General features: G+C 48.5%; 1 protein-coding gene across 4 annotated transcripts in view; it reads left to right on the forward strand.

Annotated features, from left to right (window-relative positions):
- Positions 1-27,545, forward strand: part of LOC105274476 — a 96,581-nt gene that overhangs the window by 39,145 nt on the left and 29,891 nt on the right. Inside the window, exons 12-18 of one of the 4 annotated variants that reach the window (XM_026973946.1) lie at positions 90-279; positions 368-562; positions 798-2,867; positions 2,939-3,042; positions 3,128-3,330; positions 13,098-25,170; positions 27,187-27,385. In XM_026973946.1, the coding sequence (XP_026829747.1) occupies positions 90-279; positions 368-562; positions 798-2,867; positions 2,939-3,042; positions 3,128-3,330; positions 13,098-13,205 (2,870 nt within the window). In that variant the 3' untranslated portion in view covers positions 13,206-25,170; positions 27,187-27,385. Of the gene's footprint in view, positions 1-89; positions 280-367; positions 563-797; positions 2,868-2,938; positions 3,043-3,127; positions 3,331-13,097; positions 25,883-27,186; positions 27,386-27,545 lie in introns of those variants that run through there. The other 3 variants (XM_026973947.1, XM_011330636.3, XM_026973945.1) reach the window with 3 other exon arrangements.

Genomic DNA, 27,545 nt, shown 5'->3' on the forward strand with positions numbered 1-27,545 from the left:
TGGCTTACATTATATGCTTCGCGTTTATTTTGGATATTTGCCAAGTGATTGAAGATAAAAATGTGTGACTTTTCCGTTTGTTTCCCAAGCAATTCCGTACAGAAGACCGTCTCTGGAAAGACAGATGACTCTATACGACGATCACTCGTATTACGCCGATGGATATAGCAGCGACGGTAGAGTGGGTAAAATGAGCGCCACGTATCCTGAATGCGAGACGGATATTAGGTATAATGAATACTACGACACTATAACGGGATATGTCTATCAAGATGAGAGGTAAGTCGACAAGGCACCGACAAATGTCGTAAGAAAGAACAATAAAGTCGACTTGAGATAACTCGATCTTTTTTTCCCTCTTTCTCAGATATGGTCAGGACGATGAGGACAGACAGTGGGACAGTGGAGGGAAATGGTACTCGGGGAGTACGTACTACGAGAATAAACGAAACAGAAAGACGCTTCCGCAGCGGCCGGCCTCGAGCATCGGTATACACCGGCCGGACTACAGACCCGCTGTTATCAGACAGCGTAGCTACGAATCGGACGAACTTGACTATAAGTAAGTCTCACACGCAAGGCATTTATTAGAATATCTCCGTAAAAAATCTCTTTATTCTGAGAGCACGAAGCGTCAAAGTATACCTTGCACTGATATTTAGAAGAGTTGTGTCACGTTATTGAATTAAGAAATTTAGTACAAAAGTAGGCGTTTAAAAGAGTTCACTTACATACAAGTATAAATTAAAAAATTAGATTCTAAAGTATGACATTTATTCGATATTTTTCTTTTCTAGTGGATACAATTCTCGTCGTCGGAAGGTCCTGCAGCCTCAGCAACGTCCAATGTCCCGGCAGGAGGGCGGCACCGGTAAGAAACTACCTCCGACCCCGACCAAGCCGAGCAGCGTGGTGATCGGCCGTAAGCTCGCTTCTCTGCCTGCCACGCCGAGCAGACAACTGCCAAAGACCAGGACGCCCTCCGAGGAAAGCTACTACAAGCCTGACTACAACGAAGACTATAATTACGCTTATCGTAGTCAGGACAATCTGCCGCAGGACACGTATACGGACAACATTTACGGCCAGCAACAGCAACAGCCGCAGCAGCAGCAGCAGAGCAGCCAGATCGACCAGGTGGACAAGGTCCAATATCCTGACGTGAATGAGGGTAATCAGTACGGCTACGCGACGCAGGTCGACGGTCAGTATCCGTATCCGGAGCCGCAGACTACACAGAACAGCTACGGGCAAATGACGTACGCGCAGCAGAATTCATACAAGGACGAGTACCAACAGCAGCCTTACGTGCAGCAGAACGCTCAGGTGTATCAGGGATCCTATAAGGATACGACATATCCGACCGCCAGCCAGGCGAACGATCATCAGTACGTGAATCAGACGAAGAATCAGTTCGACAAGCCGGATGGCATGATAATCGAGGACAATTATCACAACATGGGTTTCAATCAGAACAACGTGCAGTATCACGATTACAACAAGCAGCAGGACATTTATCAGGAGCAGTATGACGATTACGGCGTCTCCACTGTACCGTCGAGTGTCTACGATCAGAACAACGTGACGAACACGTACAATGAGTATCAGTCGGATCAGTACGACTCCCAGTACAATATCAATACGTCGACGGATTATGAGAAACCTTATCAGGAGACGTACAATCAAGTGCCTGTTACGTCGCAGGATAATTATCAGGAATCCTATACGAAGCAGCCGCAGGAAGACTTCGTAGATTATCAGACGCCGTACAGTAAGCAAGAGAACGTGCCTACGACGTACATGAACAATTATCAGGAATCCTATCAGGATTACACGGAAACGTACGATGAGTATCAAGATTCGTATCAGGGATCCTTCGAGGAGCAGCGTTACAAGGAGAGCCCGGCGACAGCAGCGGACAGGCGGCAGAGCGAAGTGCCCGAACTGTCCGTGACCACGCCTAGAGGCCAGACGCGGACGAACGGTTATCCGTCGAGCGACTCGGAGTATCTCTATTCGCAGCAGGAGAACGAGGATGCGTCGTCGACGTTGAGCGCCTCGAGGAGGAAGAAACTCAGCGGCAAGCGCGAGACCAGTCCGCTCCTGCAGCAGAACACGGACTCCCTCGAATCCAGAGATGACGAGCTCAAGGACTCGTTCGAGACTGCCGTAAGCTCCATCGCCAGCAGCCAGCTCAAGAAGGGATACAGCGAGTACTCGACTGCCGGCGACTCGAGTCCCGCAGCTACCACCATGATAGAGTCCCCTCAGAGCATCGCCCAGTCTCAGATGACGTCGATGGTCAATCATGTGTCGGTGGCCAATCATGTGACTACCACCGCAATGATTCACGCCAGCACGAACCTCGTAAACGGCAAACGACCGTTGGCCAGAACGGACTCGTATCAGGAGGATGTCATCGATGACGAGGAATACCCAGAGATCATCCCGAAGGAGCCGCAGCGGAAGGACTCGCAGCTGTCGCATCAGAGCCAGCTCAGTCAGCACTCTCAGTCGACGCTCGGGCAGAAGCCTAAACTTACCCGCGGTGACTCGTACATTTCGGACAATTTTCCCGAAGAGTCCTACAGCCGCAGGGACTCGTACGCGCAACTGTCCAGGAAAGACTCCTTTTCGTCGAGCACGCAGGATGGTTTCAAACCATCTCTCACCAGGACCGACTCGTACCAGCGCGAGCTGCGGGGTAGTAATTACGGACAGAGTTACACCGCGCCGCAGCCCATCTCCAGAGCGGAGAGCTATCAGCGCGGTCACTTCAAGGACCAGGAGTCGATTGATCAGAGCGACATTGTGCTAAGCAATACGGTAAACGGAGACTACCAGATGCGGGATGAGACTCTTGAGAGGTACGTAATTCTGAATTATGTTTAATATTTTTATCGTGATACATATTTATTTGGATGTATTTCTGTCGAAGGTACGAGCGCGGCGAGGAGGCCTTGCTTCGTAACTCTCGAGAGGACTCGCTGGTCGAACAATACAAAGGCACTCCGCCTTTATCGCACATTGAAAGTCCGCGCGGTAAGACGTTGCTTCGCTAATTATTACTAGACTAAAAAATTATTCAACATTCTCGTTGCTAATCCATCGATCGGCTCAATTTCAGGGAGCATAACGAAGCAAGCGTCGTTGGATGAAAGCGTTCAGATGGACACGCCGCCGAGAAGCCCGCCAGAACCGCCACCGGACGCGGAACTCCTAGAGATGGTTGGCGTCGTACCGGTGCCCACGCAGCTAAAGGAACGTCCGGAAATGACGGCGCGGCAACGGTGGCATTGGGCGTACAATCAGATCATCATGCAGTTAAACGTATGTAGTTCACTGTTCACAATTAGAGCCGACAGACTCGATCGTTTGCGTGTGAAGGTGATCCGCTGGAATCACGGTGATTAAAGCCGGGGGCCAACGGCCTCACTTTCGATATTTCGCGTTCTCCAAGGTTGCGCTGTTAGCTGAATGACAATGTGACGATTAAATCGATTACGCCGGCGATTAGCGAGGATTGAGGAGCCGAGTGGCGGTCAATGGCCGTTCGGCGACGACCTTTGGAAAAATGCAATGCCGGCGACAGCGACCCGCATTTCTCGCAGTCCTTCACAAAAGCTACAGCGGCCTTGTTCATTACCTTCGCACGACATCGATCTTAGACTCACAAGTGTATTACTCGTGCCCGATCTGTCTGATTTATCGCTAGCTTACGCGTTAATTGTTCAAGGCCGGAAGTTCGCCGGCGGTGCATTGATCCCCGCTGAATATACTTAATGAAGTGACGAAATAAGGACTCGGCTGTAGCCGAGTTTCATTTGCATAAACTAGTTTTGCCCGCACTTTGCGCGCGCGCCGGTATGTCAATGTGCCATAATGATTGATGGAAAGCTGGCGACGTTATCATTAGTGCAGAGGCAGGTGGAGTTTCGTTCTTTATTGATTGGCAGAAAAATGCTTTACCGCGATCAGACAAAAGCGACCGACACTCGACTTGCGCATCGGCAGTCCATGTATCAGCTGAAAACCCATTGTGCAAATATTTCGCAAATGGTGCGCAGATAAGAAAGTGTGACGCTCGACGTTACTTTCCAGGAAAGATGCGACGGAGCTGTTAAATAATCGAGCACTCGCGTGACGCATCGATAGCGTCGTTTCGTCGAAGCAACGTACGCTTCAATCATCCTCGAGTTCACTCGGCACTCGAAAAACCAAGTGGTGGCTATAAAAGTCACGACATACGCGCATTACCAGGCATGGGTCTTTCTGTTTTCTCGCGCACGCGAAGGGAGGTTTCACCCCGCACCGAATTCGCGATAAAGAGACATTTTTCCCTCCCTCCGCGTATATCGGTATTCGACGGTATCGTGGCTAATCGACGGGTTGTTAAGCATTATTAGCGTTATTGATTTAAGTGCGAGGTAAATGCTTCGATAATATAAAGCATCGGCTCCAAGTATATTGGCGATCTCGTTAACGCCTCGGCGACGACGCCTTGAAAGTGTAGCGCTCGTCGCCGGTATCGCTCCCGGTTGCCAGATTAACGCCTGGCTTACAAGGAACTTCCATTAACGCAGCCTTGTCGGGCCGAGCAAGAGCACCGGAGTACGCACCTGGCGCTCCTGCAGAGCCACAGCAGTCGATATATCCCGCAAACACTTGGGAAACTTTGGCCCCGCCGCGCCGGTGGAAAATGTAAATTCGCTCGCGCGATGCTGCGGGTGACCGAGGCAGGCAGTTTCCGAGCAAAGCGGTTGTTTGTTCTTCACCTCCATCGCCCGGAAACCGCGCCGGGGTAAATCGGATCCCATGACGCCACTTGGCAACAGCGATTCGAATGATTGATGTCTCCAAAAGAAAGAACAAAAAAAGAAACGAAGGAAAGAAAGACCACGCTGCATGTTATCGCGAGATCATGCCAGTAATGCGGATCTTTAGAAAACAGGGAAGAAACTCATGAAACATACCGCGAGAGGGTTGCTCGAGCTTGCACAGTTTAACGAGCGAGCACCACGAACGCTGGTTTCTCGTCGAACGCGAGGAAACAATGGACAAATTCGGTTGCTATTCTTGCAGGGCTCAATTATCGCCCTTGCGTGTCCTCGCGAACTCGTCTCTCTCTCTCTCTCTCTCTCTCTCTCTCTCTCTCTCTCTCTCTCTCTCGTTGAATGGGTTTACTTTCTCGTTACACTCGCAGCACGCTCGCCGGAAGAACTATCCTCGGCGGAACAATTGTCCTCCGGGAAACAATTAGGATCGATTCAACCAGAGTGTTAAATCGCACGCGCAAGAAGCGATCTCCAGGTCTCGCGAGTTACAACACGTAACGCGGATCATCCGTGCGAGAACCATCGCGAGCAACCACCGTCATGATGAACTTGAATGAAAAACCCCGAGGAGCCATCGCCGTCGTTCTTGCATGCGGCGTTTGGCAAACATCGAAGAGTACTTCGCCAAATAATTCAGGGATATTTCTCATTTTCTTGCTGCTTCTTCCGCCGGTCTATGCTTTTGCGGGAAGAAAAATGATCGGATCGCATTAGAGAATATAGTATCTACGACGAAGAAATGTTTCGGTCGTTGCGCTCGCGCTGAAGCGATTTACAAGAGCTCAAGCGTCGGCTTTCCGCAAGTATTGTTCTCCCGTCTCGTTCCTACTGATAAAATGGCTTTTACGTGTAGACACGTTCTTATACTCGATCGTGGTTGCCGGTCGCCATCATCACGTTGTACATATTACCGCACACGGATATCCCCCCTCGCATCTCGCCACGTTTTTTTCTTTCCTCTCCTTCATTATTCACGCAAGGATGTACGTTTCTATGCTGCGGCCGCGCTCACTTTGCATTTTATTCGGATTCCTGCGCGTCCGCGTGCATTTTACATTCCGACCGTCGAACGCGTCTTGATAAAATGCTTCATTTTGCCCGCGACCGTTTCCTCTTTCCCCACGCACAATTCCCCGCGTTCATGGCAAATTACACGCGAAATTATTAATTCCTCTGCGAGAGGGATGTGAAATATAACGAGCGCGTACGTACTCGCAGAAAGCTGCGGTACGTACGCGCCGCATATTTCAATCTCCCGGCAGTTACGTCACCGCGCACGCGTGTGTGCGTGTACTAGCATAAATGTATTAATTAAATTCGTGTATCAGCGTTACATCATTAGCGATATTGGAATTCCACAGTCAAATCGAAGCTGGTGTCGGCTCGCTCGTCGATAATGTAGTCGCGCGACCGAGATTATTTCTGACAAACTGTGAAGACAACGGCGGTATTATAGTCATCGTTATGTATCACGCACACGCGCGCTCGTTTTCCGCGATAGGACCTCGTAGGACGTAATCTATGTAGGCCATGCACCGGCGGTCTTAATCAGAAGCCCGTATGACTGGCAGTCCGACGACGAGGAATCGGTATCACCTTCGCGGCAAGGTCTTGCCTCCCGCCATTCGGTTATCGCGGTTGGCGCGGTTGTCAACTGCGAACGCAAACAGTTTCCCTGTCAGTATCATTGGTAGCAGTCTGTCCACGAGGGTGCCTTTCGGCCCGTTCGAAAGAATCGTAGGGCGAAACTTCAGGTTTCGCTCTTGAAGTTCTCTTGAAGTTCCGACACCCTTTAGGGCGCGAAGTTAAGCACACCCTCGACTTGAACGAATCGAGCCGAGAGAAAGAGGCGGAGCGATTGTATCGATCGTTATTAGGCTTTTATTAGACGGAAGTGTCGTCAGGCGCCTCGTAAAGGGTACATCCTCACGGGGGGTCGTGTTAACTTAAGTGAAAATATCACCGAGTGGTCCAGCTAAGGGAGACTGACCACCTCCTTCAGCGCGGTTCTCGGATCTTGGATCTTTTAGCGAGTCTGATCGTGGAACTGACGGAAAGAGGATCTTTCTGTTCGCGCGAGCTGCTACCAGCCAGACAATTGTGGTTTTAATCTCGTCAACAACAGGAAAATCAGGATCAATCGACCGGGGGATGAAGCACTGAAGAAATTATCGAGAAGACTGGGGGAGGTGGTGTTGGATATACCTGTGGTTTACGCATGCAATGAAAACGCAACGAGTATGACGAGAGGAACGTTGGATCGCGTATAAAATATCGTTTGCCAGATCAGTTCAAGTGCAAGGGCGCGACTAATGAACGGAGTGACCGAAATCCGGCAAACGCCGACACGGAAGTCGATCAGTGGAGACCGGACGCAACGTTATCGCTATGAGATAGCGATATCCTCGACACACGTAACCGCGAGGTTTATTTCAGTACTTTAACGCTTGTATACGCGGTGAAGCATAGTGCTCCCTCGAACAGTGGCAAAGCGAAAGAAAATAACGATGACCGTTTTCGCGTGAGGAAACGATAGCATTCTGACGAATTAAGTTCTTGATTTCTGCCGAGACAAAGGGGCTATTTTATTGACTCTCGGGTATCGCCGCGCGAGACAGAGGGAAGAAAGTGCACATAATGGAGACTCGGGAAAAGTCGACAGAATGGGCTTTATTGTTCCCTCTGAAGGCGGGCCTGTTCGCCGTGAAGTCATCGTTATCTTTGCGGAGCGTGGGTCGCAGCGAGAGGGACGGCAAAGATAAACTTCCGAAGAAGAATCTGCCGCGCGCCAGGATACGTCGTGGATCATCCCTGTCGGACTTGGACAAGCTGCAGAACAAACAGGTCTTACCGGACGTCGTTAAGTCGACGGAGAAGTGCGAGTCGCTTCCTCATTCGCCCGCGCTGTCCCGCACGAATCTTCAGCTGGGCAGCAGCAGCGTGAGAGGCAGCATCGGTGACCTGATGAACATGAAGAAGTACGGCGGATCCACCTGGAGCGTGCGTAGTGAGACGCTGATCGCGAAGGCTGTGCCGTTGAGCACGGTGACGTCGAAGCAGAGCCCGTCGATCGACAAGAGCTTGGAGGGCGATCTCGAAAAGGAAATGCAGGACGAGTTCCCGGTCACCGGGAAACCCTTGACCTGCGCTCAGAGAACTCAGAGACTTAGCTGGCTCATCAAGAAGCAGAGGCGAATGACGGTACTCAGTCCTAAGACTCTGCAGAGAAGCGTGGTAAGTCGCTGTTTGTGAAACTGGATCGCCAGTTTCATTAATTCACTGATGGCGTCAGTTGTGCATTCTCGTCAAGAAGAGAAACGCCGTGATGGATGATGATGAGGTGTCACTTTAACCGTTTTTCTCGTCTAGTCCGATCACAAAGTTGTTTTAATTAGCAAGATCTTAATAAGTGGAGTCACTACGATTGCTACGTCGTCATTGCGGCGTGAAAGACGAATGTTATAAAAAAAACGTTCTCATCCCCCTCATCCTGTGCGTTTTACCGCAACGTTTTACCGGTGACGAGGGGTGGCGACGGTGGCAGCAGAATGTGTCTACCGCTTCCGCGGTAGACACGGTACAAGATTAAAAGTCACGCCACCACATTTGTCTCCCGCCACTTGCACTCCCGCGTACGCTCGCACTGTTTCTTAACGGATTACGGTGTGGCTGCTGGGGTGAAAAGAAAGGGAGACAGAAAGATAGATAGATAGATAGATAGAGAGAGAGAGAGAGAGAGAGATGCAGTGAATTATTTGCCTCGCGGCAGATGTATCTTGTTGTTTCCGAACATTCTTGTTTCTGAACCATCCCGATTGCGACACGCGGTTGACATGGATTTCCGATTGAACTTCCAGATTCGCCCGATTTTTGTAATCGTTTACCAAACCGAGTATCGACAATAACGGATACTTCGGCGCGTTGGCATGTGCGACTGAAAAAAAGTAACTTCATCGATCTCGGATGAAGAGAAGAGAGCGCTTGGTCGCTTCGGTTGAATTCGAAACTCTGCTCTGCCGGCAGTGGCGACAGACACTTACGGGGCTTGAAATATTCATGATGCACTCGCCGCTTGCACGGTGCAGCGCTTACTGTTAGGCGCTTCGTATTCGTCCCCTGATATTCGCGCGGTCATTGCAGGATATTTGTCTTGGAGGCTTGTTATTTGGAATTTGGCAGCGACGCTAACGAGAGCAATTAAGAGCGAGCACAGTGAGCGAAAACGTTTTCATCTGGCTGCCGCTTTCATTATCAAAGTGTCGCGAAGCATCGGCAGTGAATTCCATCCAGTTAAGGTTCCATCGCGGTCCTACCGCCCCGCCGAAGATTTGCCGCTGAAAGTTTTGTAAACGTCTACGAGACACGAGCATTTGCCTGCGCGCAAGTTACACAAGAACAACGAAATAACAGCCCCGTAATTTAAATTGATGCATTTTCCGCGGAAGGCGCTCCCCGCGCTGATGCATGTTATTGGAGCCATCGCTATGGAAATTCTCGCTGCGTCATGCAATTTCTGCCGCGTAAAGTTTCCGTCGTGCTCCGTTCTTTAACTGGCGAAGACTCGCCGATGTCGGTTCGACGAGTAACGAGCAGCTAATGAGACACGCGCGAACGTGCTTCGCGCAAACATATCGCAAAGTTGCACCACGAAAATTCTCCTTGGAAACTTTATCGAATCTATCGATTCGAGACTGAAGCAACGTCGTACTTGACGATGTAACTTGACGTACAATTTAGATGATCCTCAATTACGTGCTAGACGATTAAACGGACCGCAAATTTAGGGAGCTCTTCATCAGTGACATCAGCTGGGTTCACAGTGTCGATACGGACTAAATATCGATTGATCGCGAGTTAGACGATCGTATGGTCGGCCTGCTCAGCTTGCGCGTCTGTAGAACGTGTGGCTAATTCTCAAGATGCTCGTTAACGCTCTCGTGATTGACTTATGCTATTATCTGGTGCAACAATGACAAATGAAGCTGCAACGCGAACGGGACTGTTCTTGTCTTCGCGCGCGATGTAACAAGGAGTTAAGGACGCTGTACGCGTCCGAAATTTTTGCCGATGGAATTGCGTTGAGCATCGCACGGTCGCTTGCGTAATTTTCCGGTCGTATTTCCTCGCGACGGCAGGTCAACGAATGTGCAATTGCGCTTTGGAGGAAGTCCAAGTTACCGTTTAAAAAGAATCTATCATAGATACCCCTCGTATCTGCGCTGCTAACTCGGCTAACCGAGCGGGATAGGCGGTTTCCTTTCAATTTAAAATCTTGTATTTGCCGAGGAGGTTGGTCAATGTAAAAGAAATTAAAAGCGGAGGGATCTTCGTCTTTTGAGGTTGTCTGTGCCCGTCGAACCAGGCCAATTGGTACCGGTCCAGATATCCTTTGGAAACGTTTCCTTTTATCCGTCTCGTCAGGCAAACGAGGCATCGATTCTCCTCCACTTCCCTCGCTGTTACCCCATTTCCCCCCTTCTGGACACCGTTGCGAATCTCGCAAAGATCCTCCCGTAAGATAGTCACAGAAGATACCTGGTCGTCAAAAGAAGCCGCGATTTTAATCTACGTCTCGTGCACGAGAACCGAACGCGACGCTTTTCTACCAAATCTTCATAGCAATTTGCATCGTTCGCAAATTAGATCGTCGATCCGGCAGATGCGAAACAATTCCGATATTGGCAAAATTTTTCTAAACTCGTTATTTGCGTGCGAAATGCGCTTCTCGCATTCTCGGTGAATTTCTTGCATAATCGAGTTGAGTGTGTTTTTCGCACTGTATTGATCATACGCAATTCTATGTAAATAAAACTTTTCGTAAGCACTGAATATAATAAAAGTATAAATCAAATTATTAAATTCCACTATGCATCCTGGAATTTACGGAACATTAACAACCTTGCGAATAGTTCTCGACGATTGAAAATCCTTTAGATTTAGAAATGAAAAAGTTCTAGCCATTAAAATTTTTTTCTTTTCCGAGGAGTTCTGTGCTATTTATATTGTTAATTGGCATATTGCCTAGAGTTCTCGATGATTTAAAATTCGTTAAAACAATAAATGAAAAAGTTCTAGCCATTAAAAGTTTTTTCTTTTTCCAAGGAGTTCTGTGCTATTTATATTGTTATTTGGCATATTGCGAATAGAAAGATTCATAGAAACAAGATGCACACGATTTAATCAAAGTGCTCCCTGGAAATGTAACAGCAATCATGATTTTATCGCAGGCAGTGTGTTTCATAGCTTCCTTCTACCGGTATTTATACATACATAATGTAATATATGCGGTAACTATAAAATATAAAAACGTTGAGACTTACTCACGCGAGCCGAAAAGGGAAGATCAGTCCAGACGATACGAATGCTCGAAAGTCGGCGCGAGTGGTTGTAATGTCGAATTACATTTTGCGTCGGCTATTTTCTGCTTAAAGCATCATTCCAAGAGAGTTAATCGGCTTCGATGCCGTTCGCGATAATGAGCGGGTTCGTCGCAACTAACCGCGGTCCTAATTGACGGACATTAATCTCGCCGGTCATTTTGTAAACGACAGCTCGCAAACATTTCCAGCTCGGATACGCCGGCTTGATTCCTGACCTCTCGACATCCGCCACACCGCGAAAGGGGGTTAATGTCCCATAATTTCTCTCCTCTGTCTACAAATTATTTTACTTTATTCCAGCAACGCTGATAAGATTAGTCAATAGAACGAGCCCCGGAAAAGGGAGACTTTACGCTGGCCGTGCGCCATAATATTTTCTATCATCATACACGGCTCACGGCAACTTGAAATCCTAACGATCTGAATTATAAAAGTATGATAATGTTCTCGATGCGCCGTGAGGAAAAATACCTCGCTCCGGCGAAACGAATTTATAAAATATTGCCCCTTTGTATCGGAAATTATACGCGGATGTGGGAATTATTAATGCGACTGCAATTACGTGTTCTCCGGCGCAGCTGGATAAACGCGCTCCGCGTGAAAAGAGTACGTACACGTGCACGTGCCAACGGAAATGACAGATAATGTACTTTCGTAATCTTCGCGTGGTATTATCCCGAGTGCCCGGCGCGAATAAACACTAATTACTTACAATTAACGTTAACGTCCACGTGGAGGAAAAGTGCGCGTTGACAATTAACGCATAATAGTCATTTTACTCGCACTTCTTGAAACCGCCGGCTAATCTCGTTACAAAGGTCTCGATAAATTCGTTTAACGTGCATGCACCGCACCAGGCAACTGTATTATACGCAGTGCACACGTGGCCGGAGGAAAGTTACTTACAATTAGGTAGAAATATGGCGGCTCTGCTGCTGTGGCTTTTCATCACGAAAATGAACGCCGGCGATATGGATCTACGGCCCACAAAGCCGCCATTGCTTCAAATATGCAGCTCGCTCGCACTCGCAAAGAAACTACAATTCGCTATAGTGCTATTGCAATGTTAATAAAAATTGGCATAAAAGCGTATGTGCGAGACGTGATCTCGGAGCGATCTCACTTACCTGAATATCCCTTAGGACGTGTACGATTTTGAATGTGCAACAACGCGAACTCACACGTACTCTTTCGCATTTCACATCGACGAGACGTTTGGTTGGATGAAATCCTCAGGGTTGTCTCGAATTGTCTCGAATTTGGCAGTTGCATGCTCCTCGTTTGTACAATTTGTAATTTTCAATTCACGCGTGGAACTCGTGCGGAAATTCGGGATATTTCCGGCGGCTTCATCCGCGCAATCAAGATTATCCGGCCTTCTTCCCCATTGTTCCGCCTCCCGGAAGAGATCGCCGTTTTGCCACGTATCGTAGACATTTCGGACGTCGGATCCAAGATTCATGTTTATTCATGAATACCACCGGTATAATTAAAACGGTTGTCTCTCGCGTCCATTCATATTTAGCGAGCGGCAGAAGCGCACGCATAGCCGCACGCTTAAACGCGGTTAATTGCTAACAATAATGGCTTCATCACGGTTCCCCTTTCTAAATATCCGACACCGGGTCTTTTTCATATTGTATTCGCACACGAGGATCCCGTAGCTGCTCATTGGCCGTTAATAAGATTGCTTCCTTGCGATCTTGCTTGCTTCCGTTATGCCATTATCATTTCTTTCGAATTCCGTAGAGTCTGATTTCTCTAATCTCACAAGAACGAAATTCATGCTTCTCATTAATATTGTGGCGAACTTTCTCGCGCCTCCGATCGAGTTATTACGTTAATTAAGGTATTAATGTAATTTCCCTCTTTTTTGTTACAGGTGAGTATTAAAATCGTGTCAGTTGTTCCGATTTTCTTATCGCTGCGACGTGCGACATTGCGGACTGCGACAGGTGAGTCTTATTTTCGCATAATGCTCTGCCTTTAATCGCGTTGTATCGAAATGAATATTACGATAGCAAAAATTGTGTTGTAAACATTCCCGAGAAATGAGAACAAAAAACAAGTGTGTCTTTATATTTCGTTAAAAGTTCAGTCTCGGAATGTGTTTCAAAGTGTCACTTGATGATGTAAAGCAAAGCTTGACTTCCCGTTTGCAACATATTCTTTGTATACCGTAAACTAGTTTTACGGAATGTAAAATGCAAGTATTCGGAATCAGGGGTTGTTACATGTGCGACGCATTTTGATCGTATGATGTTTCGAGTGTCTCGAGTGTCATAACTATGTTAAATGATATGGAAAAGTGCGCTTTCTTTTTACTATTATAGCTGTACATTTTCTACCTGTTATGTGCTTTGTTTGAGAGCTTTAAACCACACTCCAACCATTAACGATTGAAGTTGGGGAACAATCAACGTTTAAGTGTCTCAGACTTGACGACCAGCTACGAGCATTGAAATATATCGGTCGTACATGTAAAAATGTGCGAATGGTATCTTTGAATGTGTGCACGCGCATCGGTTTAATCCGAAGCGCGATGAAATATTTATAAGATGCGGCGCAATATACGAGATATTTATATGTAAACTTTCGTTTCTTATTGCCAGTAATATAGCATCCACCATAAAACTTGCCATGATTTCACTATTTTAAGATCATTCGGAATCCTTGAAACATGATGGTTCTGCCTGCAAAATATTGTAGCTCGCACTGGATCTTCGTAATATCAAGCTCGTTTTAAGAGATGGCATTTTAAGAATTCTGCTTCAATTCCGCCAGAGTGTTGAATCTTAATTGGAATAAAAAACAGTTTAGTATCTCGCGACAAATCGATCTGCCGAATCTTTTGCAAAGAAAAGCAACCTAGGAAAATATTGACGAGGGAAATGGCAAGAGGATGGCATCGACGATTTAACCCTAAAGTGCTCGCAGCTCTGAAAGGGGTTAACAGTGTCGTGTGACCGCCGTATGACGGTTCGCTTAAACAGTTTCGAAATCTGATACACGCGCGAAGGGTAGCGTGTCGTGCGCGTTGGCTGGGGACGATAAAATCCGGTAGTTTCTCCGTGGGTACCGGGTAGAGGGTTGCCTTCATCTTTGGTATACTCGACTTTGTCGAGAGACTATCCCCGGTATATATACCCAGTCTTTTATATTGTGACAAGAGAGCACGGGAATATGCCGGAAGACATATAGGCACGAAAACGAGAAAATGCTCAGAAATATTTTAGCCAGACGATAACCACGTTGTTGTGTTTACGAATGCTGCTTGAAATTAAAAAGTTGAGATCTAGATCCAGAAATAAAAATTTGTAACTTTGGAACCTTTTCAGACAAACTTTCCCATCTTTTTCTTTTTGTGCAATAATTTAAGGGATAACAGGGATCGATAAAAAAAAAGAGAATGCAGAAAATCGAACGATAGAGTCACAAAGAACTTCCGACAATTTCAAGGGCTTGTGGTATGGTCTTTTTTTTATATCCGATATCGAAACGCAGTAAATGCATTTCGATAGGCGCACTCAGAAAAGCACTCGTGTATCCGGAAAATCAGCGGCTTACTTCCTGTACCGCTAATTACGTCCCTCGTTTAGCGGAACATACCGATCCCGTCGATTCGTCTCGTGCAATTTGATCGGGAACACATTATGCTGAGTGTGCATATATACTGGACTTGTCCTAATGGTATGTATCTGCGTGCGTAAATTCTGTCGCACTGCGCTCGATACAGACCGAATTTACATGAGTTTACTCTAGCCCACCGTATCGTGTAAGAGGTTCCCCAGCGATTTGCACGCGCCCACGCCCGTAAATTCTACGCAAAACCCAGAATCTTGTCTATATGCTCTCAATTTATCTCGAGGAATGGCCAGGAACGTTATCCGGAACGTCGGAAATTTATCTTCTTTGCGACAACGTGTCAGACCGTCCGACTGAGAATACAAGCAAAAATCCAGCATCGTTTTCTTTCTTCTCCACCGAGAACTGTCCACCGGAGAAACGGCGTGATTTTTTCTCTCCCTTGCGTCATGTCGCGATTTTTTCTCTCTCGTGAAACGCAGAAAACGCGAGGCGTAAAGCTCGACGTTAACAATCAGGACGAGCGCGGGGGACCATGTCGCCCGCGGTGATCCTCGCGAAATACAGCGTTGGGACGAATGGATGAACGCGATGAGAAACCAAATCTGTGGTTGAAGCTGGAATTGAAAGACTGACAAGTCGAAAGGAGTGAGTCTGAAGAGTCGATTCTCCTCACGAAATCGCGCGTTGCAGCACGTCCGAATACCTCGAAACTAAATGAGCAAGCCGGGTTTCGTTGACCGTAAATGTTTCACGGCTTCCGTGAATCTCACCAATCTCGCCTTTGAAGAAGCAAGGAAGGAGAACTCAAGACGTTACCGTTCAGAACCGATAGTTCCCGGCACGTTGTAAATACGTACGTGATAAATGAGAACGAGAGCCCTTACGACGCGCCAACTAACGTGCATCCGTAAAGTCAGCGAATGAACGCTTCGACAATAGCACGCTCGGAATCGTACGCGAAGATGAAGGATCGTTGGTGAAAGGAGAATTGATGTATCGACTTGCGATTGCCTCGAGCAATTCTCGTTTGGGATCATAAATTCTTGCAATGAATTTCACGTGGAGTATATCTCACCATTGACACATCTGCGTCTATTTGAAAGAGCCGGTAATTTCATACGTCAGGTTTTATACATATTTCATGACTGACTGAAAGAAGATGAGTCTAGGTCCCGTGAGATCTGATAGTCGGTTAACAGATCGGAAGAAACGACAGGAGGAGACAATCTGTAAGATGCACCACGAGCGACATTACATTGCATAGTCCCACTCGTTCGTTTTTACTGCTGGCCATCAAGGTGCTCGTCGATAACCGCGAGTTACCGTTACTAGAACTACCACGTAAGCATCCGACAAAGACGGTGATTCTCGGGACAATCAACCGATCGAACTGGAGCGGAGCCACTAATCAAACTCGCACAATTCCCTTGTTCCCAAGTAACCAGGCAGCAGTAGCCACATCGACGAGCGTGACGTGTACCAAACTCCGGGGCAGACTGATCTCGACCTTATGTAAATGATTTCTGAGGCCGATAGTTTCCGGCAAGATAGCACCCGGAGCCTCTCAGAAATCGTTCAACTGGAATTGTCTAATTGGAGTTCTCTGATGGCCGACGCATCTGGGCTCTTGTCTGGATCGCTGGCGAAATTATCGATTCGTGAGTAGTTATTCTCGTTACTGTCTTTTCGGCCGCCCCTGGCAAGCCACTTCTGCATGCACATTATACATTATACATTATACATTGTACATTATCGGAACGAAAGATAGATATAACTGGATATAATACCGTCCGATAAGGCGATGGTTAAAAGTGTCACCGTCCAAGTTTCGTGACGGTCTCGGACCCGCGGCTTCGATCCCAGCAGAAATAGTATCCAGCGCGGAATAAAAGAGAGAAAGAGAAAGAGAGGCAATGAGAGAGACATCTCGGCAGATTCCCAGCGTGATCATAATGCCCCGTATCCGATCAGATAGCAGGAGTAACCTCAGTCGACCGCGAACGAACGAGGTCATCGAAAATCATTAAAATCGTTACGATCTCATTTTCAGCGCGTATAACTAATCCACGATTACGATCTTGTCCGTGTTGAACCGAGTGACCCGCTGGCCTCACGGAGTAATCTATAATCCAGCGAGCTCCGTGCGTATTTTCTCCCATTATCGACCAGCAATCCGTTTTTCATCGAAATTCGTTCGTTTGCTCCACGCGAGCCATTGTGCTCCGCGAGCGGAGCTCTCGCGAGCGACGCGGAATGTCGCGACGCGCGCACCAGGAAAAGAAACCGTATGGGAAAGTGCTCGACGTGATTTACGAGGTCGCGCGAAATTTATGACAAGCGGCTTGCCTTCATGCATTTAGTTCCCGTGTAATTAACGATTTTTGTACAGAGCATGCGCCCGCCCGGTTAATTCGACCCCTTTACGATCGCCGCCTCTGTACCTTCTCGCTTCATCCGCGCTATCTTACCTGAGTTCCTGGAAAATAGTAGCCGGCTGCTATATTAATATTAATGAAACATCCTCCACGCGGAAATGAAAGCGGCAATTACGGACTTCATAACCCCGTTTCATAACGATTTCTTTGCGCGAGTCAAAGTAGCAGCGTCGGATGCAAATTCCTCGCTCTTCGATCTCGAATTACTCGCTGTCCCGGTTTGCATCGTGAACAATATTGCAAACGCCTAGTCCTGTCATACCGAGTGACAAAGTTGCTTTGTACGAAAGCAGATTTCAGATGGCGAACGCTGACGTAAGGCAGACACGATGAGGAGCACGCAGTGCTTGAGACTTTGCTAATTATCATCGAGTATTCCTCGTCTCGTGAACAGTGAGACAGCCTCTCGGTTTCGGTACAAGTTTTCTAATCAAGAACAGGTGTTTCCCGCGTACGCGCTTGCTGTGCGAGAAGCGACGAAGCGCAGACGAGCGTGAATCCACGCGAACTCGAAAGTAAAAGGAGCAGCTGACGTGGAACGCCTTTGAAAGTGGGACTGTGAGATTTTCTCTAACAACAACGAGAGAACTAAAAGGCGCTGCTCCCTGTCGAAAAGAACAGGCCGGGAGACAGTTGTCTTTCATGTGCACGTTCTCCCCCGTCCTTCGCCACCCCTTCACTCTCTTTCCGATTCTTATATCGAGTTCCTCGGTCCCCGGGCTCATCTTCGAATATCTCTCACCGACGTGTCTCGCCTTACCGACGAGTCGCGCTGATTTCGTACGCTTTTAAGTGCTTTCCACTGTAAGTTGCGAACTTCCGAAAAATCTACCACCCGTCGTATTCCACGCCAAATTCTAATCCCCGCAGTTCGGTATCGCCTTGCGGGGTGATCCGAAACATTAGATCCGCATCGAGCGATGTTGCAGTCTCTTAAAGCCCGTAAAGCCTCGCGCATGTATAAGCATGCATGTCTGAGGAATCTCTCCACTAGCAAAATAATTTATCGCTCTCTCGTCCCGAATAAACAGGATTGGCGCGAGGGATGGAAGAGGGTGAAACTGCTCGGTCGAATCTGCCAAATGGTCGGACCAGCTTGTTGCGTTTTGACCTCCTGGCTGTTTTCCAAGCACCACGACTCGCTGTGTTTCGCCCACTAAGTAATTGAAGGACCGCTCGATCGATCACGAGCGAAAACGCTGACTTGTCGTTGCCGGCAAACCGAGAAACGAGGTACGGGGACCGATGTCATAGCCGGCCGGAAGCGGGGAGGAAACGTCTAATTCACCAGTTTGTCCGTGAATTACGAGCCTCCGTCGACTCGCGATTTCATGACGTCGTCGCGCAAGGACTGTCGTACTATTTCCGACCAGGTTCATTCATCACGCGGCAGTTCTGGGTGTCTCGTTGTATAATATCATCTGCGCCACGCGCCAGCGCAATCGTCTGTATTTCTAGATACCATGTTCCTCGTAAATTGCGGTTCACGTTTCCTCGATTGCTTGGAGGATTCCTCAAGGGTCGCCCTAAGCGGAGTCGATTACCTCCCCGTGGAAACTCGGAAACGTTGGCGGAGTTCCCGCGAGGCGTCTCCTGCGACGTGTCACTCCTCAAGATCAGTTGTTGGATTTAACACATTTTGCGAAATCGAATGAGATTTTCCAGCGTGACGTGACGCTCGTCGCACGGATTGAAAGCTAAAATGTCGCAACATGTTTAGCTTAAATGTACAAGGACCGAGGAAATCCCACGTTTTAATTGCGGACAGAGATTCTCTCGGTTTCGTGCTGTTAATTGAGCAATTGATTAATTAGGTCATCACGATCACGTTGTTCTTGATGACACGATCCTCGTTTTAAAGCAGCCGTTAACGATTACAGACCCGACGTGCGAATCCGATGCATTAAGGGCCCGATTGCTTATTATTCCGCGTGATTCGCAACGTTTCTCGTTGCTGCAGACTAGCAGTCAGTACAGTGCCTGCTAATAAGCAAGCCAATTACTAATAAGCCGTACTACGATTCAGAGCGGCGTTGTTGGAGTAACAATTTTTCTTTTATCGTCTCCCTGTTGTTCGAGAGTTCGTACAAAAGAAGCGCGCACTTAACTTGACCTAATTGATAGTAAGCTCTTACCATTGGACGAGTTCGACCACGCGATTGGCATTTTTATTTTTACCCTTACCGTTTTCCGATATTCGTTGCATGAAAATGAAGAGAGCGCACGCGGAACCTGCCATCGACCGAAATAAATTTTATAGTCGCGGATTGTACCGAATTCGTCGGCGAGTGAACGCAAAGGACCGACGCATAGACACGATTCTTTCTATTACTAGTGCCTGCATTGACTTTCGTCAATGCCGAACTGGGACCGTTTGTACGTAAAGTAAATTTAGCTAGCATCCGGCGTCACACAAAGCCGAGAAATAAAGGATAGAGAGGGAGAAAGAGAGAGAAAGCAGAAAGACGTTTGCGCGATTCGCTCTAGTGCTTGCAGAAAGTTTTCGACTCGACAATCACGAGCGAGAGAGAGCGAGAATGCCAGAGTTTACTCGCGTCTGCTTGCTTCATTTTCAAGGCGGTTAATTTCCTTTGGTTTTGTAATTTAGTGTTCTTGCACTCTCCCTCCGCCGATCTCGGGCGCGATCTGCGGCACTGCGTCTTTCGGCTTTCCGTTGAGCCAGGGTTAAATAGAGTTTGCCTTCTTCCATCTCCCTTTTAATACGTTTCTTTATCTTCTTCTTTCTCCAGCCTCTCCTCCGTACTTGCCATTCCCCTCTCAAATCTTAGATCGACCTTCTATCTTATAGTTGATATTCAAATTTTGTTTGCACGCCGCGATGGAGATGGTGGGACCTCTATATCCGAGCTCGGCGTTCTTTCCAGGTCTAGCCCCCTATTATATCTCTCCTTTTATCGTCGGGAATTGTGACACGAACGTGGAGGGTAGCTAGCAACCACCCGAGGAGATTTCGAAGAAATCGCGATACCCCGACGCGCGCGCGGGCGCACGCGACACGATTGCTGCTTTAGAAATTAGTTCCGATGGAGTTATCTCGATCGTGCGGTTCGGAAAGCGGCCAAATGGACCGCACGATAATGCAATCCTAGAAAATAAATACCCGCGGTACGTTTGACCCGGCCGGAGACCGCCGACGATGAAACGATAAAGCGAAATCACTCCTATAAATCCAGACAAGAATCGGGTGACTGACGTTGACAGAGCAAAGCGACGTTTAACCCTCTCGAACAGGTTGGCAATTGATTACCCGGCTTCCGTGAAAACCGGCAATCATTTCGGATGCCTAAGTAACGCCGGTCTCACGACAACAAGTGGTCATTCGCGTACACCCGGCTTCGTACATCAACTACGAGCTTCGTTCATCGATTGCTATGACGAGCGATGAATTAACTATGACAAATTTTATTTGCGTCCACACAGCGATGAAATTCCAATCTTCTCGCCGTAACGTCGTTCGAGAAATTATTCCTGAGCACGTGGAGTTCAGTAAATTATCTCGTCTCACAACATGGAGAGATATCCTTTACACGTGCGCGGGCTTCAATCTGGTTTTCTCGGTCGATCGATACTCACCGAAGGAGCTGTTTAAACTTGGACAAATTTAAATGCTTAATGTCACGTGAGATTAGTGATACCCCGCGGTGTTGCATTGTCGGGCCGCTTGTGACATTGATTACGTTGCTCAGCGCCGCGACGCATAGCGTAGCGTCATGGCGCTACGTCGGTGTCGTCTATCCTTCTATCTATCGGCTGCTTTAACGCAAAGTGTAACTATAACGAAACGGCGAACTGAGCGCGTCGATTTTAACTCCGTGTTATAGATATATCAAGTTCCGCCTGCTCCGCACCCTTAATTACGGCAACTTGCGGAAAGTTTGCGGATCCGCGCCCGCATCCGAGCCATTTTAACTTTCCGCCGACAGAACGCAAATCCCTTATCCTTATTCTTTCACGGTGCACGACCTTTCGGTAATTCCGACCGCAGCACCTTGTTTTTATTCTGCTACGTTGTCATCTTGCACCCTGTTCTACCTTCGTGTCCTGCATTTATCTTCTTTTTCTCTTTCTCACCCTCTGTCTGCTTTGAATTACTTATCCAACACGTTCCAAAAGCCGCGTAATAGTCATTATTGTAATGAAATGGGGAGTGGTTCCGTTAGATAGTATTATCCTGACGTATTTACTGACAAATGATAACAAACGCTATATCACGCGGTTTTAATCATTCTGGGAACTGTACCACTGAATCATCCCCGCAAGAAGGATGATGCGGTTCATACACGAGGACAGGATAATCATTTCATTTTGGTAACGACCCGCGCTAGCACGCATGTGCGATGCACGCTTAATAAGCTTGCCATTGTGCCAGGGCGAACTAGTTCCTAACTATTGTATAATGAATGACCGGATTAATTAACGATCCTGTCGCGACGTCTTCGGATTCGAGCTGCATATGTTCTCACACCGTGCGATACGATCGACCGTGTTTCTCGCCGGTGTTTTTCATGTCACTCCTGAAACGATTCATCAGAAAAAGTGGATACTCCTTGTTCCTTCGATCTTCCCCCATTAGCTCTCATTACTGGACGGCGTACTGACGGACACGTACGGACGGCCGGGAAGGCCGTGACGGAAATAAATTGAAGCGATAAAGGAGCGCTAGGAGGTTCCTTGTTCCTTTGATTAATACAGAACGCATCAGTGCTCCGTTAATTCGAGAGACGGCGCAGAAAAAAGCCCATCTAGATAATTCGGAATAATATAATATTATTAATACTATCAAGTTCTCGAATAAATGGCAAAGTTTCGAATAAATAGCGGATCAGCTCCCGATCTCCTGCTTGACTATCCCTCGCGATTATCTCGTCAGGCCGAGAGAAGTAATCGCACGAGGGATGGACGCGTCAATGCACGATCTACGCGGCCTGTACACGCAACGTACACGCTTAACTGTGTGCGATCGTGTAATGCAGCGTAATAACACGCCAGGCTATTTTTCACTCTAAACACCGAGTATAAGTTTCCGACGTGCAGCTATCATGCTGTTGCTGTGATCGAAATTATTTATGCGGTTGTAAATCCGACTCTGCGTGTCTGCGCGAATTTATGTTGCCATTCACTGCCATCCGAGAGCTCTTCGTGAACTGACCAGAATCAGATCAAAATTGACTTCTGTTCCTCGGCTACGCGCAGCGAGTGCACGCACGCACCGCATCTCGGCAGAATGCGCTTGTGTATTTTATGCCGTACCGACGCGCTTGGTTTGGAGCCCGCCATTTTCCCCGGACGCAACCTTAGGGGTTAGCCACGGTGGTTAACGACGAAGAACCGGTCGCTCCATCCCTCTCTGCCTTTCGGTTTCTCCCCCCATACCTCTGCCTTGAATTCTCCTTCTCTTTCGCTTCCCTGCTCTCTCGCTCTCTCGTCTCTCTGCCTCACACGCTCTTCCTCTCTCTCTCTCTCTCTCTCTCTTTCTCTCTCCTCCACCATACCAACCCCCTCCGTCCCCCCTCCCGGAAAATCAATATGAAGTGGCGTTGGTATACGACGTGGTGGCTGCTACCGCATGTGCTATCTCTCTCCGTCCACCACGACCTTTTTTCCTATTTCTGCGTCCCTTCACCCCTTGGCTCTTCTCCTCTCTGTATCTCCCAATCTTTTTTTTCTTTAGATTTTCCTCTGTGTCCGGTTTTCGTTTCCCGTTTCTCTATCTCGTTCCTCGCACGTGCGCTGTTCGGCTCTCCACCGTCCGGTCTCCTCAGCTAACGCACCTTGTTCCTCCAGCGTGAAATCCACCTGGGCTTCTCCAGGGGCGCCAGAATACAGGCGGCAACCTCCGGTCTTGCCAGCGAGTAGCGGCAGATCGGTCACCGAGTCACCAGGACTCATTCGTGTTGGCTGGTTGGCTGGCCCCGCAGGTCAACATCCACTATTCCGCCACCACTGGTTGAATACTGCCGCGTGGCGGCGCCATGCATGTCGCCGTACCCTCCATCCCTCGCGCGAGCGTGCCCTCGCCGATTCGCTCGTTCATCCCCTTCGTACTTTGTTCGAGGAGTATAATTTCTCCGGAGATTGCGGGATTCCCGCCGGGCAACGCTGAGCGAGAGAGAAAGAAAAAAATGACTGACACGAGACGAGAGAGAAAGAGAGATAAGTCGCCGTGAGGTCGCAAGGAATAGACATTGCGCCCCTTTCGTGTCCTCTACCCCCTTCGCATTACTTGATCTTATCTGGCGCGAACCGCCCCGCGCGAATGCGGCGTCTACGCAATTTTGCACACCGTCTCGATCGATATATCGCCGTCGCGGCACGCTAACGACGCAATGCATCGTGATCAGGTTCCGATAACGTTCTCCGTTTGCGTCGGTCTTTTTCATGTTGCGTTAGGCGACGCAAGAAAGAGGTTTCTTTACAGGCAACACCCGCAATACTTATTTTTCATACGGGATACACGGGATGAAAATTCCACGAGCTTGCACGCGCGCAGTCCGTTGCCTGAACATTTTCAATATTACATCGCAAATTTTCATGACGGAAGATTTATCCTGGAAAAACATGTGCGGAAGCATCTCCGTGGTTACATTTAAAAATATGAATAAACGAGTCAGAGAGTAAACGCGCAACGCAAAAATCAAGCAACAAAGGTTGCGCAAAATAGTCATAAATTGCGCACCGGGTTCGCCAATCGTCCTCAGAATCTTTTTCCTCTTGCAATATAAATCTCGCTCAACATAAACTTTACAACGCGCGGGTACACAGAGATAAATCTAGAACCAGACCAAGATTCGGAGCGGAGAAACGCACACGTTTCACAAAATTTAATCGCGGGGTAAAACGTCCGATATCCGCTAGAGAACGAATCCTCTTTCTCCCCTAGGTACCCTACGGAATGGACACGGCACTGCGCGTCATGCGCGGTGGATGCCTCGGTCGGCAGGGGTGGTGGTTCGTGCGCCCTAGGGGTTGATCGGCGCCGCCGTACGGCGACTACAGGGCGCGGGAAGGGTGGGTTTGGCCAGGTAGCCGTGGCGAGGGGATTGGCGGGGCTCGGGCTCGGACGGTGGTGGGAAGAAGTGGTGGTGTTACGGCGAGGCGAGGCGAGGCGAAGCGACGCGAGAGGACGGGCACGCTAGGTTAGTAGCGGAGGTACACGTTGTACCAGCCGGCAGTAGCGAGTGCCGTGCTTAACACGGCCTACACGGCCTTCCCGCTACGCGCGTACACCGTATATATACCGGCGGCCGCCCTCGTCGATCGGCTTCTACTCGCGTCGCGTCGGGCCGCGTCGCCTGTCGCAGGCGTCGCGACTCTCAGCCGCGCGTGTATTCGCTTATATCGGTATACGCGCGAGAGCAACTCTCGGGGTTGAAAGAGAGAGAAACGCGCGCGCTCTCCCTGCAAGGAACGACCGAGGTGCGGATAATAATGGTAGCGGGGAAGTGCCGGCGCCGTCGTCGCCGTCGAGTGGCGTCCCGCCGCCGCCGGCAGCCAGAACGACGCTACTACTACTCGCGTGAACAACCCGGTGAAGCCGCGGAGTGAACGGCCCCTCGCGTGATCGAGCTTCCCTCGTTCCAGCACGCCCGGCGTTTCGGGATTTTAAGGCGTGGAGGACGCCGCCGTGGACGCGACCCTCCCGTGCGCGTGAATTCGACGGCGATGCGTCGTCCTCGTCGGCGATGCGTGCGCGCGCGTGCGTGCGTGCGTGCGTCTCGGCGAGCGGGGGCGAGATAAAAGAGCCTTTCGCACTGCGGACACGCTCGCCCGTGTGCCGATCGAAGGGTGTCTATGCCCTCCCGTGTGTGCGCGTGAAGCGGCGTGATCCTCACGCGGCGAACGATCCTCTTTGGCAGGATCGGCAGGAGCTCGCGGACAGGCTCGAACATTTCCCCGTGCGCGTGAAAAATCGTGAGTGCGCGAGCGATACGTGTGCGCATCCTTCTTCTCGGATAGATATTTTTTTCTTTTTTTCACGTGAAAATAATAACGAGAGAATGGGATATAACTCGGTCTGTGTGCCCTCCGGCATGAGTCGACAATATACACGCTACCGCCGAAATCGATTAGGGTTGATTAATTAAAGTCGGAAGACTGAAATTCGATATGACCAAACGGACGAACGTTTTTTCGTACAAAAACGGGTGAACGCAAAAAGCGAACGGCGAGAAAAATTCGCTGTCAATTAGCGCAAATAAAACATTTACTATTTGTGTAAAAACGAAAAAATGCATTCATCGGTGTACTATTTGATACTCCATCTGGATATGCGTAATCGATGTTCAAAATTTCGTTCGGAAAAGGGGAAACCAATAAAAATGGATCTTCCCACGATTCTATCAGAAAAGAGAAAAACAATTAGCCAATTATGCTCGTCAAGGATCGATACGTTAGACAAACAGATGATAGGCTTCCCGGATTCGCATAGTTTGCGCAAAATAAAAGCGGACGGACAATTTTAGCGCTTCACGAGGGTCAGCCGAGCTTGCAACGATGCTCTCACGAATTGCAAACTTGTAGTCAAAAGCTCCGAGTTGGTTTTACAATCAAACGTAATAAAATTCCACGGCCTCGCGTTACGGATATTGATACCGCGGATAAGCCGCTCGTAACCGCAAAAAAAGAAGAAAAACGTTTTTCACCCTTACACCATGAATATTAAATTGTCATATGTCCCATGAAAAATTCGGAGCGCAAGTGAATAAACGATTTTCATTCATGGCGTACGTACATACGTGTGCGTACGTACGGGATAACGTGCGCTCTCACGGAAAGCGATTGCGAAAACGATCCTGACGTTAGCATAATCATGGGAAAGAAGTAACGCTACTTGAGAAAACGTTATTTCTCTCAATCAATACGACGCGCGCTCTCTTTCTCTCTAATTCAAGGCGTAGTATTTATTTTTAGCTTGGCAGGTTCCTCTTGCGTTTAACGATGGAGCGTATTTTTCTAAAGTAGGCTACAGCATTACAACAGAACGCGTACGTACGCGCGTACATAATGCAGGCATCAATGAATGTTCGATAGACTTTGCATAGCTGTGTGTTTGAAAGAGAGAGAGAGAAAGAAAGAGACAGAACTATAGAGCGCTGGCTTATTGGCAAAGTGTGAGAGGAAACAAGATACTAAATAGAGATTAACTGCTAACATTTTTATTTCCGCGCCGAGGCTCTAGTTAATTACCAAGGAATTAATGTGACAATTAAGGCAAGAAGAGCGGCTAGGAGGAAGTCCAGAATCGAGTTATTTATTTCGCGGAATCTGGTTATCCGAGGAATTCCGTTCTTTTCGCTCGGAAGCTATTTGTCACAACGTAAACTATCCCGTTGCAAATACAAACTTTGTCGTCGCGAGCCTCGCGGAATGGAATGAAAATGCAAATCTGCTAATCCGTGGACTCCGCCGCGATCGAACGGACGGAAATAGACAAAGTAATAAAATAATCCCGGGCAACTTTTCTGATTACGAGAGATTCAATGCTCAGCACTCGCTCGATGGAAGTCGCCGCGTCTCTGACGATGAAGTCACTTCCTCCTTAGATTGCTGGAACAATGCGACAGCTTAAAATATTAAAAACGCTCTAATGGACTCATCTGTCTATTTACGGACGCATCTCGTCGCGATGATCCGAGGAACACGTGGGTTCCGAAAGCGTTCCGAATCGTCGAGTATCACGATGTAAAGGAGAGAATCGGGAATCCCGCGAGCCTATTCATCTTAAGCCCGCATGGCACATTGACGCTTAACGTTCCGCACGCGATCACGGCGACAACGAGCTTCCTTCCTCCGCGAGGTCGGCGCCGATAAGGGCGAGAGTAGGATGCGTGCACGTGTCAGTCGCCGGAAAAAGACGAGGACGATTGTCGTTTCCGGCGTGGACGAATTATGAGACGGCGGGCGTTTATCACGTGTTTGTGCTTACAGTGCTTGCCACGATCCATCGTGACGATTTAGGTGTTTCCGGAAGAGCCGTGACACGCGAGAGATAACGAGATAGAGAATCAAATTTTGAAGGGTGTGCTCCGAGATCTCAGTGCCATCTCGCCAGTGTTGCAAGAGAGGAAGAGAGAAAGATAGAGTGAGCCGACGAAGAAGAGGACCGCGATACGAAACCGCGACGAAATTGGAATAACGAGAAGAGGAACTGACCAGATCGCGGGGAAACGAATTCGATCGGATATATGCAGGGGCCAGTATCGTGAATGAGTGATATCGCATGACATATCTGGTGGGAGGGATAAACTCGGGCATCGCTCGATCAATTACAAACTGATCCACGTTGA

This window comes from Ooceraea biroi, chromosome 11 (assembly GCF_003672135.1).
Source record: "Ooceraea biroi isolate clonal line C1 chromosome 11, Obir_v5.4, whole genome shotgun sequence".
NCBI lineage: Eukaryota > Metazoa > Arthropoda > Insecta > Hymenoptera > Formicidae > Ooceraea > Ooceraea biroi.